Genomic DNA, 14,961 nt, shown 5'->3' with positions numbered 1-14,961 from the left:
GCTCCCGCTCTTGGAGCCCAGGTATGCTCGGGGTTACCCTCGCCAGGGCGGATGATTCAGAGGATTATTCAGGTTTTGTTGTGAGATTTATAAATCTCGGACATTGAAGGAATCTTTGTTTTGGGTGTCATGGTTTTTAAGTGGAGGGACAGGGGAGAAAACAGAGACAGTTGCCTCAGCCTAACCATTTAAGATTAACGATAATAAATGTAGTCCACATCACCTCTGGAGATAAGAACAAGGTGTATCTTCTTCATTTTGTTATCCCCAGAAAAAAGACGAAGATTTTAGTGGTCTCCTTTGGCATAAAAAAGACCAGATCGTGTTTTTTGTGACTCACTGAAGTTTCACTGTCTGTCTAGCCCTCTTACCTCTGGATTCGTGGACCTCCACTGTTGTCTGTTAGAACAATGCACAAAAGCGGTCCTGTTCAGGGCAGCAGGAAGTCCGGCTGCAGGCGAGCAAAAACCCTTTCCAACCATCAACTCTGTGGTTGTTAGAGTTTGGGCGTACGTTTCAAAGAGGATCCTGGGGTTTGATGGTAACATTGAGTGAGGGTCAGAATCATCGAGGTGAACAGGGAACCTGTGTTAAGAGTTGCTTAGAGGAGGGATGTGCGTTTGTTTATTGTGTTTTTTCTTTTGCATGCTCATGTAAATCAACTCGCCTTGAAATCACTGTAGACGCCACATTTCAGTGCTTTCATGAGCCACTTCGCCGTCATGGTCAGGGCGGGAATATGAGTTTCCATATGATCAGGAGTCAAAGATTAAAACAAAGAAAGCACAGACTGTCCATCACTTGTCCACATCCACAACAAATCTATTAAAACAGGATTCTTTAATGGGTCAATCAATATGAAAAAAAAAGATTCCTCGGAACATAAAATGTAAAATGTAAAAAAAAAGAAAAAAGTGCAGGTTTACGCAGAACCTTGCAGTATGCGATACAATTAATGACAAAGGGTAATTAGGGAGGGGGGGGGTATGATACAATTAACAAACTGACACAATCAATCCTTACCGCTTACAAATTCGGTTTTCCTGCAGTACTGTACTGTTACGCCAATAAATAATAAAAACAAGCAACGCTGTACATGGTTTGCCCAGGAAGTCCTTTCCAAAAGTCTGAGTCTTGGCAGTTCACGTCAGAATCGCACACGCTAAGACATTACTACACGATAGCACCAATGTGTTGAGAGGCTTCAGTCCACCAAACCCCTCAATTTCCTCATGTATGTAATACTTCTTTACATGTAACACAACAAGTGATAAACATCAACATACATCCGCTCACCTGAGGCCAATGCTGAAAGTTTTAGTACAGTACTTTCTGACGGCGGCCATTTTGAAATAACCGTATTGAATTGAAACATGAGTCTCTTCTTCCTTAAGCAAGCCAGGGATTTCTTCTATGGCCCTGTTCTGGGATTCACTCCGTTGTCTGGTCACTGAGGTTGCGATCTCTGCACAGGGAAAAGCCTTTTTTTATCACTTCCTTCGAGGAAATTAAGCCCAGCTCTTTAAGTTGGCAACGGCTCTCTTTGGACCAATGACAGAAGGTTTGGCATTCTCGGGAGGAATAGATCTTGTTCTCTGAAACAATATAAACAGGGGGTGTGATTTAGCCATTTTAGATGTAATCACTCAAAGATTTTTTTATTAGAACTATCTTGTTTTCCCCCACACTGTTCAATGGTCATATTCTGAGTCTCCCCTTTATTTCGATGTCCCCCAACACATTCCTCCGTAGTGCTTTCAGGTTCAAGATCTTGTATCCAGATGTCCAGCATCGCAAGAAGTAGAAAGCGCGCTGTAATCTCTTCTCCGCTTCCGTTGAAATGTCTTCAGATGGTCAGTGCCAGCCACACACCCTACGAAAGAAACAAAAAAACTATCCAAGCCGGGGCCTGGATCTCAGTCTCTTTGTGAAGTCTATCAGTCTCTCTGTCTGTCTTTCTGTGTATGTCTCGGTGGTGATCTTCTTCTTAGCTTATAGGTTTGAATGGGAACAGGATTTGCAGCACTGCTTGCCGTAGAACTTGTGGCTGCAGACGCCGTGCTGCGGAACCAGGTGGCACCAGCTGAAGTGGTCCTTGCATCCCAGGTCTGCAGGGGGGGTTTGGAGGGGTGGAGAGTGATGGTGGAAGACGGTGAACATGAGGTTACCTCGTTGGGTCAATCATGGAATGCAGAACGTAAGTGCTATTGCGTTTCAGACATTGAGTCAACGTATAAAACGATGTTCTCTACTTGAGATTAATATCCGATGGCAGACGAATTTAAATCTTTTAGCTTGTTTTTTGCCAACACACACTCGGCCAGAAGTAGTAAACTAAAAAAGTGTGTTTGAAGGTTTTAAATCAACACTGGGTGGAATGGCCACTGTAGAAATACAATTATTTTTAATTGCATTAAAAATAATTGTATACAATTATATATATAATTGTATTTCTACAAGAGGACTTGTAGAAATACAATTATTTCTACAGTGCTGACTTGTATGCGTGTTGCAAGATAATCTACAATCGTATTGGTTGTTAGTGGCTAACCGAAGCCAATGCTAGCCCGGGAGTATCCCTTTTAATAAAAAAGTGTCTTGATGCGACGGAACTGAAGGCCGACGCTTTACCTTTCTTCTCAGGCTGGGGACAGAAGCTGGTGTTGCAGGCCTGGGAGACGCTGGGCTTAGTGGGGGCTGGACACCCAGAGGCAGGCTTCCCCTGGGCAAGGCACTGGACCGCTCGGGTCTGGACCCCTCCACCACATGATACCGAACACTGCAGGGAACCACAGGGGAAGGATCTATGTTCGTTTTTACTCCATTATCAGTTTTCATTTTCTAGTCCTTGTGGGAGGACCCCTGATTCATGGCTTCTTGCTTCTATTCAGGGTTTGATGTAGTCAGAGGACTTGTAGCCCTAACATATTAAAGTGGCAATATCCATTTAGCCTGAGTTTCAATCGAATGACAAGTGGACTGCAGAAAAAGGTTGTAAATTGAAATCCAAAATATACATGTCTCCCTAATTAGTCCACTCCTATTTAGTGCAAGTGCAATGTCTTGATGCTCGGCCAACAAAATCGCCGCCTGACTTGGCTACTGCCTATTAGCCTTTATTAGCTCGTCTGGGCTCTATGTATACAGGAACATACTAACAAGGAATAGAACAGGACTATTAATAAGGCGTTAGGGGATCTGACCTGGGCCCAAGGCGAGGAGTACCAGTCAGTGGGAGGGGGAGGCGGAGACTTAGGCTGAGGCTGGGGCTTGGCCGGGGGTGGAGGCGGTGGGGGAGGGTGGAGGCGCTGACGCGGGCTCCAGGGATAGTGTCCCGGGGGGCTGGTCCGGGCTGGGGGGCAGTCGGCCAGGACGCAGGGTCTCTGAAGCGCCACCGACGGCTTGGGCACGTGGTGGCACTTCTTGGCCGCCAGCTCGCGGTATTTGCCCGCAGTGTCCTGGGGTTAACGAGACGCAGACAGACATGATGCCGTGGGACAGACGGATGGGTGCAAAGTTAAAGGTGACATATTACACCAAAAGGTGGGAGTGTGATGAGCCGTTACAAGCCGTTTTGAAAATCTCCCTCTTCTGCCATCACAACTGCGCATGTCCACCTAGATGTGTACTGGATAGATCAGTGTACCAGACTACCCAGTGGACTGTAGCAAATGTTGCTTATCTATCCGTCATACATCTAGGTGGACACGCCCCCTTGTGATGTCAGAAGAGGCAAGGGCTTGCAAGCGCTAATCACACTCACACCTGGGGGTATAATATGTCACCTTTAAGCCTGCACTGTGTCACTTTTCTACTGCAGCTGTGTGCTCCATAAAATGAACTATCTGAACTAGAACGGTTCTCAAGAATACAACGCTAAATCAACAACGAAATTTGTGGAGAATTTTCTCTATAAATACTTTCATTCTGTTTCTCTCCCCCCCCCCCCATCACCTTGAAGAGAAATAATTGTAGGAACAACTCAAGCCACTAGAGGCTGCTAATTGGAAACAATTTGGCCAAAATAAATAAAGATGAAAATTCATCAAAAACTTTCATTGCATGTGCAGCTCCGAATGGAAAATTACAACTTTCAATCAAAATAGCTGTAGTGTAATGTGTTTTTTCATACCTTTTCTGCACACTTGATGAATCGCGTCTGGGACCCACGGCCACAAGTTACAGAACACTAGCAGGTGGCGTATGAATCCAGAGGGAGACCAGAGGTGGAGGAAAGGGAGGGGTAAGGCACAAGGAGGTAGAAAGGTAAAGTGTGGGGAAAACGAGTTGATTAGATGCAACATACATTTACAGAGCAGAGTACCCCATGTTTGAGTGAGGCCTTTAAAGGTGCTGCAGGCAAGAGATAAGATATAATATTTACGGCTACTGGTAAATGTATTCAGCCTCTAGAGAGAAAATTTCTCCTTTAACGGTTATTAAAAGGGCAGTAGGTGAGTAGGTGAGATTCCAACGGGTGAGAGAGGAATAAATGACTGTGTGAATACATTACCTCTTGCCACGTGGAGACGAACCACTGCACCTTGCGCTGCTTGGGGCAGCGCTTGACGAAGCAGCTCTCCTGGCCGCTGGGCTTGTGCACGCCCGCGCAGGAGCTGTCCGGCAGGGTACGGGCGTGGGTCCGGCCCGTGGGGGGGGCCGTGCTGGTACACAACACCGTCCTCTTCCTCAGGCCTTTGCCGCACAAGCGAGAGCACTGCGGATACAAGACGGGACAACGTGCGGGTCGGTGAGGTGAGGGAGCTATGGCCGGCGGGGCGATGACACTTGGCGCTTTTTAAAACCTGGGGGTGGGTTGTCGCGGAAACTTTGTCATTGATATCAATGGGAACCATTGATATCTGCCGTTGGCTTGCTGAACACCTTTTTTCATCTTTCATTTTTCTGTTGTGAGCGACTCAGGTTTCTGTGCCCTTGACGGCATGACTTGTGCCAGACGGTTTTGTTGAGGCTTTCATAAAAGGAAGTGCAGAGCGACTCTTTTTGAGTGCATACACTATGTTTCTGTGTGTTTGGCATGTTACAACAAGGGCCTGTTGGTTGCCTTCTTTGTTTTGCTGTCCTGTAGTTATTTTTCATGAATACACATCGATCATGTGTAATTACTAGATGTCTCATAGCATATGGTGAAAGGGTTTCGGAATCTTGAGCAAGCATCAGGACTTATGAAAGAGAAAAATATGTCTACAGTTGTCTATTAGATCGATTTTCTTTTTAATAGTTTGGCCTTTTCTTTACTCTTTTCTTCTTGAAAAGTAATTTAAGGATCGCTAGAGACTTCATGATCGTTGTTATCTGACATCAAGACACAGGCTTAATCATTTCCAAATCCAAGCTTTTGGAAGGGTTAGACAGAATAAAGTATGAATGAATGGCACCGTGTGAATGGGACCATCTGACTGTAGTTTGAGGCCTTTAAACGCACACTTTAAGTGGATTTCAAACGAAACCCATGCAATGTAATAATGATGCTTACAGATATAATGCACTGCCTATGAACTGGTCTGAGGGGGAAGCATGGGAAATCTCAGCGGGCCCATTTGTCACTTAAAGCCATTGAGATCATTTTGGTAATATGCTAAAGCCATCATGGCCAAGTAAAAAAAAAAATTATACAATCCATTATCCTGGACTCACTCACTCACTTTTAGATGCTTTAATTTGTTTTGAAGAGAAAATCAATCTTATGGACGACAAAAAAAAGCCTTTATCCACAGAAGAAAGATGATACATTTTAAAGAATCTTTCTGTCTTTACCTGCTGAGATTGGCTATGATCACCTGATCATCCGTGTAAATGCTAACACACATGTTAAAACACATACGTTAACACACACACACACGCAGACGCACATGCTAGCACACATGCTAACACACACACACACTAACACACACATGCTAAGACACACGTTAAAACACACGCTAACACATTACCCGCGAACACACACACGCAGAGGCACATACTAACACATTAGCTAACACCCACGCTAACCTGTGACCAGGGGCCGGGGCTCCAGACGGGGGGGCAGCTGTGCACGTTGCAGGCCTGCCTCCGGCCCGGGGGGGGCTGCACACACTGGGGGTCCGCCAGGGCGTCCACGTTGCTGTGGCTGGTCCTCTGGACGCACTGGACCTGCCGCGTCTGATCCCCCCCCCCACAGCTCCGGCTGCACGCCCCCCACTCCCCGACAGACCAGCTGGAGGGACACACACACACACACACACACACACACACACACACACACACACACACACACACACACACACACACACACACACACACACACACACACACACACACAGTGAGATGGACCGCCGAGTCAGCTCCTCAATCACTCAGAGCGGTGAGTCGGTGAGCCATCGCTTCCTCCAGGCATCTCCCCCCAAACGTCAACACAACATCAGGCGCCACTGAGCGCACTGTGTGTTGCAGCCCTGCCCCACCCCCCCCACCCCCACTACATACACCCCTCCAGGCATCTTGGGCACACCCTACTTCCTCTGGAAGTGGAATTGACACACCTGGCCAACAGCCCATTCTACTGTTAATTACAGATTGAAGTACCATTGAACTGTGTTTGACAAAACAAACTCTGTTTCTACAATCACATCACACCTGGGCTGGCTGCGTCTTCCATCCTGCCACTAGGTATCGTATAACCTGTTGGACCTCTGGATACTTTATCTCTGTTAGACAGCAGTATTACAGTGTGTACAGTAGCACAGAGTGACACACACATTCTTGGTGCCAATAGATGTGTGTGTTTCACTCTAGTGGTAGATCGTTTTTGTACATAGTTGTGCATAGTTTGCACATGGTAGAGATTAGATATCAGATCCCCGACAGGCCGGGAAACACACGGCACGTCTCTGAAGCTGGTGCTTTGTAGAAACCGCTTTCATTGGAAAGCTAAGCCCAGTCAAACTATAGCCAATGTAGACGCTATCAAACACAGACTCTGTCACTGTTTGTCTTATAGAGTCACCATACATCAAACGCCACTGATAGCACAGTTATAAGGTCCCAATGTCAGCCAATCAGAAAGAGCTATTGTAATAAACATGGATGGCACTGAGCTCTTTCACCAGAGGATGTAGGGTTTTCACAGGTAATGGGAGTGTAGTTATTCCTGTGATTTTGTTTTGAGCTCGAAACAGTGTCCCATATTCTCCCTCCTGATAGATAGATCACAGAGTCTGTTGTGTTTTATCGAAACAACCCCTGACCTCTAAACACCAAGACCCACTGTTCTCTGTTTATACCCCCCCCCCCCCCCCCCCCCCCCCCCCACAACGACAAAAAAACCATTCGATCTGAACTCACTCAGCCACTCCAGATCCATCCCTGAAGAGGCACTAAGTACTCCATAAATGAACCCAGCTGAGAGCACATCACAAAAATCTCAACCTTAATGTTACTTAATGTTAAATTGGCCGGTTCCTGAAAAGTTTTGTACGAAAGATGAGCTCTGTAGGGCCTCTGGAGAATCTAAACATGCAACATCATGGTAGGAAAATGATCTGCCCCCGGCAGATATGACAAGTCGACAAAAAAAACAGAAAAGGGCAAAGTAACTTCAGGGGGAAGGCCCGTGCAGCAGCAGCAGTAACGCTGTGTTTGGTCGCGTTTGAGAGTAAGCAGGACAACCCGGCCAGCGGTCTAAGGATTTCCCCGAGTTCTGGGTTCTGTGAGTGGAGACTAGCTGGGACTGGACGGCCATCAAAGCATGCTCAGAGGGAGGATGAAGAGGGTTTCGGAGCGCTAAGTAGAGATAATAAATTTGGGTCGCCGTGTTTCACGTTTTTTACGATTCAGACGCTGACTCATAAAGGGGAACGTTTTTGGATTCATAGGGGATCAAGTATATAAATCGTAATGCGTTGAATGAAAACACAACACCGATATATCCCGGTGGCTGATGTTGAAATAATGCACATATGGTGGCTAAAGATGTCGTAATTCATGGATCGCTGGCGATCGTTTACGGGTGAGTGAACTTTTGTTGGACTCAATATGGGATGAATTGAATGTGTCTTTTTTGGATTATGTTGTTTTTTCCCCCCCCCCGTCATAAATACCTCTATTCTATCCAGGCTTTAGTATATTCATTTTATCACAAGATATACTGGTAAAAATAGCAGTTAATGTGTTGGGACATCGCCTGATAGAATATCTCTGTGGTTTCCGTTTCATCTGCATCACAGTTCCCTCTTATATTCAGCCAGTTACTTCACTTTGACGCTGTATCCGATTTCAAATAAAAACAGAAATCACGCAATTATACGAGCCTCCGCGCCCTATAAATAACTAACTAGTTGTCTGGCCTGCAGTGGAGTAAGAGTTTATTAAGGGCTGTAACCCCAGCACTGCGGCGGCTGGGGGTTCGGGTTCCCGTTTGACTCAGTATTCCTGAACAGTGCTCTGGCACTGAACCTCAGCGGCTCCTAAAACCGCCGTGTCCGCAAAATGCTGCCATAGAAAGAGCGCGGGTTCTTCAGACGACAGCGTTTCTCTGCCCTCCCCCCGAAAAATGCTTAACAAACATAAAACAATTATTTTCTATCCTTTCTGTCTGCGTGCTCTGCATTCGAACCAAACCTCTACCGACTCTACGTGCTGTAGCTCTACGCTTAGCCCTCGGCCGACTCTACGTGTTGTGGCGCTACGCTTTGTCCTCTACCGACTCTGCGTGCTGTAGCTCTAGGCTTAGCCCTCTACGTGTTCTAGCTCTACACGTAGCCCTCTACCGACTCTACATGCTGTAGCTCTAGACTTAGCCCTCTACCGACTCTACGTGCTGTAGCTCTTCGCTTAGCCCTCTATCGACTCTATATGCTATAGCTCTACGTTTAGCTCTCTATCGACTCTATATGCTGTAGCTCTACGCTTAGCCCTCTATCGACTCTATATGCTGTAGCTCTTCGCTTAGCCTTCTACTGACTTTACGCACTGCAGCTCTTTGCTCAGTCCTGTACCGACTCTACGTGCTCCTGCTTTAGGCTGGCCTCTACCGACTCTGCATACTGTATCTCTATGCTCAGCCCTGCACCGACTCTACGTGCTGCAGCTCTACTCTTGGCCCTCTACCGACTCTACGTGCCTCAGCTCTACACGAGGCTCCTGGCGTTACCGCAGACGGCGACGACTGCGACATAACCCCTATGATTGATGTGCTGTGGAATGAGCGGCCGGGGTCTTGTGATCCCGGGCTCTGGAGGTCCCTGAACTGCTGCTGGAGGATGACCAAGCTTCACGCTCTCCAGGCGGGACCCAGAGGAGATCTGGTGGCCCGCCGCCCTGCGGGTCGTATCAGGTGGCCCGCACACACACACACACACACACACACACACACACACACACACACACACACACACACACACACACACACACACACACACACACACACACACACACACACACATACACGGACGCAGACACGCATGTGGAGCGGACGCACACAGACACCCACACACACACTCACGCGCGCATGTGGTGCTGATGCACACATGGACACACACAGACACACACAAACACACACATGGAATCAGACACACACACACACACACACACGCATGTGAGGCGGCCACACACACACATGCAGACACACACACACCACGCCTGCCTGGCAGCGGGTCTGTCTGGCTTTCCCGGCGGCTCATCACAGGCATGGAATAGCCTCTGACTATTTAATGTGCAGTTTATGTGTGTGTGTGTGTGTGTGTGTGTGTGTGTGTGTGTGTGTGTGTGTGTGTGTGTGTGTGTGTGTGTGTGTGTGTGTGTGTGTGTGTGTGTGTTTGTGTGTGTGTGGGGAGAGAGCTTTGCGGTAAGAGGTGGGAGGGGGGGGGGGCCTGTAAGTTCACACCTATCTTTGTGAATGTCAGTGTGTGTGTGTGTGTGGGGGGGGGGGAGGGGGGGGAGGTGTCACCGATGTACTTATGAGGGTATGTGGAGCCACGCGGTGATATAAAATGATATCACCCCTCAGAACTCAGTGCAGTGGCGTCGTTTCCATGAAGTCATGCCTCTGCCGTCCACGATCCTCCAGGCTGCCGACGCAGCAGAACAGAGGAGGAGGAGGTGGTGGCCGGGAGGCGGCCAGAATAGCCCCGACACGCCGAGACTGAAGACTGACGGACTGTCTGTCCGTCTGCCTGAGTGACCGACTGTCTGAGTGACGGACCGTCTGTCTGATTGACTGACCGCCGCTCACCGGTCTGGCGTCGCCCTGGGCGATCTGTGTTGCTCAGCACATGTTTCAGCCCTGCGTGCCGGGCGCATGCACACGACACGCACGTGCATGAACACGCACGTGCGTGCACGCGCATGTGCACGTACACGAAGGCCACCGAGCGCGAGGAAGAAGCATAAAGCGCGATAAAAAAAAGGAACACTGATGATAATAAGGAATAAAAGGACTGTATTTCTATGTAGTTGTTGAGGGATGTTGATTGGTTGCCGCGAAAAAAATAATTTTTGATTGAAGTAAACCAGAGGACCTAACCTTACGCTTTTATTTTGAAACCCACAAACCACAAAGGGAAATGTCTAAATGAATACGCTAACTGAAATCCTGGTGCAAAACCACAACATGTTGCCTTTGGGCTCATCAAGGGGGATAATATACATACATTAATGTGGAGTGTATTCCTCCATTACCCATGTGGCATGACTTGAAGGGCGAAGACATATTCATACAACGCTTCATTAATGATGTGCATGTTGGCGATTTAGTATCATTTATGCCCTTTATAGTTCCTCCAACATAAAGCACATTTGACCCAAGTCCACAAAACTGCAGCTTAATTTACTTGTGTTTGAAGAAAACGGAGAACAGATGCCAACGCGTGCCATATTTAACTACACACACGCACACGCACACGCACAAGCACACACACACACACACACACACACACACACACACACACACACACACACACACACACACACACACTGACACACGCATTAGCTAAACAGCAGATGTAGATATTGGCAAATTAGTAAACAGTGGCGTGATAAATGTACAGCTCGTGTTATTGCTACATCTCCTACTTCAGTACAAACACAACCTCAACAACAGGTGTGTGTTGGTGATTTATCTTCTTGGGTCAGATCTGCGCTAATATAGGGATTTGTTTACACTTCTACAGTCTGTGTAAGGAGTAGGTAAGGGGGTAGGGATTCAAATGTTTTTTTTTTATCACACCTCTCTCTCTCAAATCTCTGTTGTGCGCACATGTTTGTGTGTGTGTGTGTGTGCGTTTGTGTGTCTGTGTGAAGGGTGAACTGGACAATGTTTTTCTGGCAGCCAAATGTACAGTCTGTGTCTTTTGGTTTGACTTTAGCATTAAGCTCATTGTTAACGTTCACAAAACGTTTTTATTCCTTTTTTATTCATGCATACGAAAATATACTTTCTCACTATGCTAAAATACGAAACTCATTTGAAACCGAATACTTGCCCTGGGAAGTAGGAAACTAAAGGTCATGGTACAAGAATGACTTAACAGCAAATGGGGAAAGAATATGGGCTCGAGTCTCAGGGGCCCTTAATTAAAGAAGCAAAACCAAACATTTATCTTAGTAATAAGTACATGATCCAATTTGACATGCTCTGTTACACAGACCATGTCCAGCATGGTAACATAACACATGAATTCAATTCACATACTCACCGGATTGTCCTCAAAATATAATCTTGTTTAAAAGATGAGCGCAAAAATCAAATTACAGAGTTTTCGTTCAACATTGGGTCAGCATTTATTAGATTACATCCTGAGGGTCCACAGAAAGGTTAATCTGAGTTAGTCAGTGGGAACTGTCCCTTAGTGTTCGAACACTGGAAAGCAGGGGCGTGCCACGTTTACGGAACGGGCTCTGAATGTCATCTTAAAGAAGAGTGGACGACATTGCTAACTTTCCAACTGCCATGGCTCCATAGCTACCACGATTGTCACAACACTGTGTCAACAATTCTTTCCACATTGGTTTACAATATATATACTATAAAATAAAAATTGGTACATTTGTAAAGAGTAAATAAAATCACAATGCTGCGGTAGGGTAAATGATTATCGTCATTTTGTATATTTTATCCAAACCTCAATGAGTCTCAAATTGACGTAAGTATGACTAAGTATGCCTCTTTCTAAGACTATCATGTCAGTTAAGAGGGATTATTCAGATGTAAGCTCATACATTATTTTCCTACGCGCCACACTCCAAAGGGAAGAAAAAGCAACACAGGTTCACAGGCTGCAGCGTCTGACATTACCCTGAAGAGGAAACCCCCCAAACTCTTTCAGATTTTTTCCATCTGTGAAAGAGACTCAAAGAGTTGTCTTCCCTAGCTACCAACTAGTGTTTGCCACCAAACAGGAGATAAATGATGAGCCTCTCTGGGATACGGTGGATTTGGTTTCACTATTAATGACATTGGCAACCTGTGACCCACGAATTCAGCTCGCCCACCACCCACCACTGCAATGTAGACGTGTTGTGATCAACCCACAGAGCTGTGAAGGGCTGTATTAGTGACGAAACGATAAATATTTCTCAGAGAGAAGAAACCATGCAATCGGGTAGAGACAAGAGTTGTTAAGGACTGGGGGACATGAGAGGATTTTCAAAGCTGAAAGGCGGATGTAGAAGACAACAATAAACATAATCTACCATAAACCATTATTGATCCCTTAATAATTCTGTGCGTAAACTGGCATTTGGACTGATTTATTATGAGTTCTAGCACCGTTGACCTCTGCCCTCTCTGTCCGCCACTCCCATTGCGCTCCCTGTGATGATGGCACAGAGCATGTGAACTATGGGAGATGTAGGAATCTCCTGATGACTTGTGCAGGTGTTTGAGACACGCCACCTGTGGGAAAGCATGCGATCGCGCTGGAAGGGGGAAGGATGTTAGTGGGAGATTCCCAGGGAAAATAAGAGAGAGAGAGCCAGAGAGCCACAGAGAGAGAGAGTGCAAGACAGGGCGTGCCAGATAGACAGATACATGGATAGATGAATAGATAGAGTGAGAGAGAGAGAGAGAGAGTGAGTGAGAGAGAGAGAGAGAGAGAGAGAGAGCGGGAGCGAGAGCGAGAGAGAGAATGACAGTGAGAGAGGAGAAGCGAGAGAGATCGAGAGTCAGAGAGAGGGCCAACCCTATTTATATGGAAACAGACAAGAACAGGGAGAAAGGAAATGCATACATGAAGGCGATCATACATTTCGAATTTGGCAAATAAGCGTAACGGTCTTAACAGGCTCTCCCTGCGGAGATGTCCCGGGGCGCGGTGAGGTACGAAGTGTCCCGATGGCAGCAGAGAAACAGGAGAAACACACCTCGCATCACTTCAACTGTCCTTCTGCTGCTCTGGCATCCTTAAGAGGGCGTGTGTGTGTTGGCACGTGTGCATGCGTCGGCGTGCGCAGGCGCGCCTGTGTGTGTGTGTGTGTGTGTGTGTGTGTGTGTCTGACTACAGCTCCCAGCTCAAGTCAGTCAGGATTCACAGCCAACAGCATGGTAGAGTATGTCATGTGGGTCCTGTCTGCGCCGACGTAAATGCCATCAGGTGCTGTGATCTAATTAGTCATTTTCAAATAACACAGCCCTCCATCCGGTGTCTGTGAGTGGCATGCTCTGTGAGTGAGGATATCTGTTGTGGTCGTCTGCGCCTGGCTCTGTTTGAGATAATTCAGACTTAAGAGTGCTCCAGGGTCAATTCCCGAGGCATTACGGCATCTCTTCCCTGACACGTGTTAGGCCTATTGCTCTTCTCACAGCCGCTCTGATGGTAAATGGGCTGCACTTTATACAGCGCTTTTCTAACCAGTGGCCACTCAAAGCGCTGTACGATATTGCCTAACATCCACCCGTTCATGCACACATTCACACACCGATGGTGGTGACCGGCATGCAAGACGACAGCCAGCCCGTCGGGAGCAGTTCAGGTGAGGGGCCTTGCTCAGGGACACCTCGACGATCGGAGCAGCCGGGGATCGAACTGGCAACCTTCCGCTCACCAGGCAACCCGCTCTACCTCCTGAGCCACATGCCGCCCTCAATCTCACTTTTCAGGAACAAAAACAACGTTTTTCTGCATGGTGAAAATTTGCATAAGCAACACGCATTCAAAGGGCACTTCAAGGTTTTGCCGTACCTGTGTTCAGACAATAAGGCGGACTGGAAACCACCAGAGGTCTTTTTCACAGGGCGCCAGAGATGAGGTCAGTGTCTGAGGCGAACAGCGCTCAGCTCATAAATCAACGCACAACTCGTCAGCAGTGTCCGGTTCATTTTCAGGAATCTGTCGGATATTTTGGACCGATGCTGAGAGCCTACCTGGGAATACTCAGAATAGATGCACGCGCACACACAGACCCAGGCACACACACAAACACACACACACACACACACACACATGCACTGGTGCAGCTGACGTGGTGTTGCTGGATTATTGCTCTTGTTCGTCACTTAGAGGACATGGAAGTCCATGGTTGTCATTGCGGTAGTCATTGTGGACTTGACACACACACACACACACAGATGCACATGCACATAAGCGCACACAAGCGCACACACATACACACACACAAGCACACATACACAGACAAAGGAGGGGTCCCTAAGAAGCATGAATCCACTCTGCACACGCACACACACACACACAGACACACACACACACACACACACACACACTAACATACACACACACACACACACACACACACACACACACACACACACACACACACACACACACACACAGATGCACATGCACAGATGCACATGCACATAAGCGCACACAAGTGCACACACACACACACACACACACACACACACACACACACACACACACACACACACACACACATACAAACACACACACAGCAGGGGCCCCTAACAGCGTGAATCCACTCTGCAAACGCACACACATACAGACA

At 47.3% G+C, this 14,961-nt stretch overlaps 1 protein-coding gene across 1 annotated transcript in view; it reads right to left on the bottom strand.

The window, feature by feature from the left end:
• Positions 1–496: 496 nt before the first annotated feature.
• LOC130391373 (A disintegrin and metalloproteinase with thrombospondin motifs 16) overlaps positions 497–14,961 on the bottom strand; it is a 66,236-nt gene continuing 51,771 nt past the window's right edge. Inside the window, exons 19-24 of the mRNA XM_056601477.1 lie at positions 6,013–6,217; positions 4,514–4,717; positions 4,133–4,189; positions 3,204–3,458; positions 2,632–2,779; positions 497–2,108 (exon numbers count right to left, since the gene is read on the bottom strand). Coding sequence (XP_056457452.1) covers positions 1,993–2,108; positions 2,632–2,779; positions 3,204–3,458; positions 4,133–4,189; positions 4,514–4,717; positions 6,013–6,217 — 985 coding nt within the window. The 3' untranslated portion in view covers positions 497–1,992. The remainder of the gene's footprint in view (positions 2,109–2,631; positions 2,780–3,203; positions 3,459–4,132; positions 4,190–4,513; positions 4,718–6,012; positions 6,218–14,961) is intronic.

The sequence above is a fragment of the Gadus chalcogrammus genome, chromosome 11 (assembly GCF_026213295.1).
Source record: "Gadus chalcogrammus isolate NIFS_2021 chromosome 11, NIFS_Gcha_1.0, whole genome shotgun sequence".
Lineage (NCBI taxonomy): Eukaryota > Metazoa > Chordata > Actinopteri > Gadiformes > Gadidae > Gadus > Gadus chalcogrammus.
The sequence above is the reverse complement of the archived record's forward strand: the minus strand, read 5'-3'. Positions and strand labels throughout refer to the sequence as shown.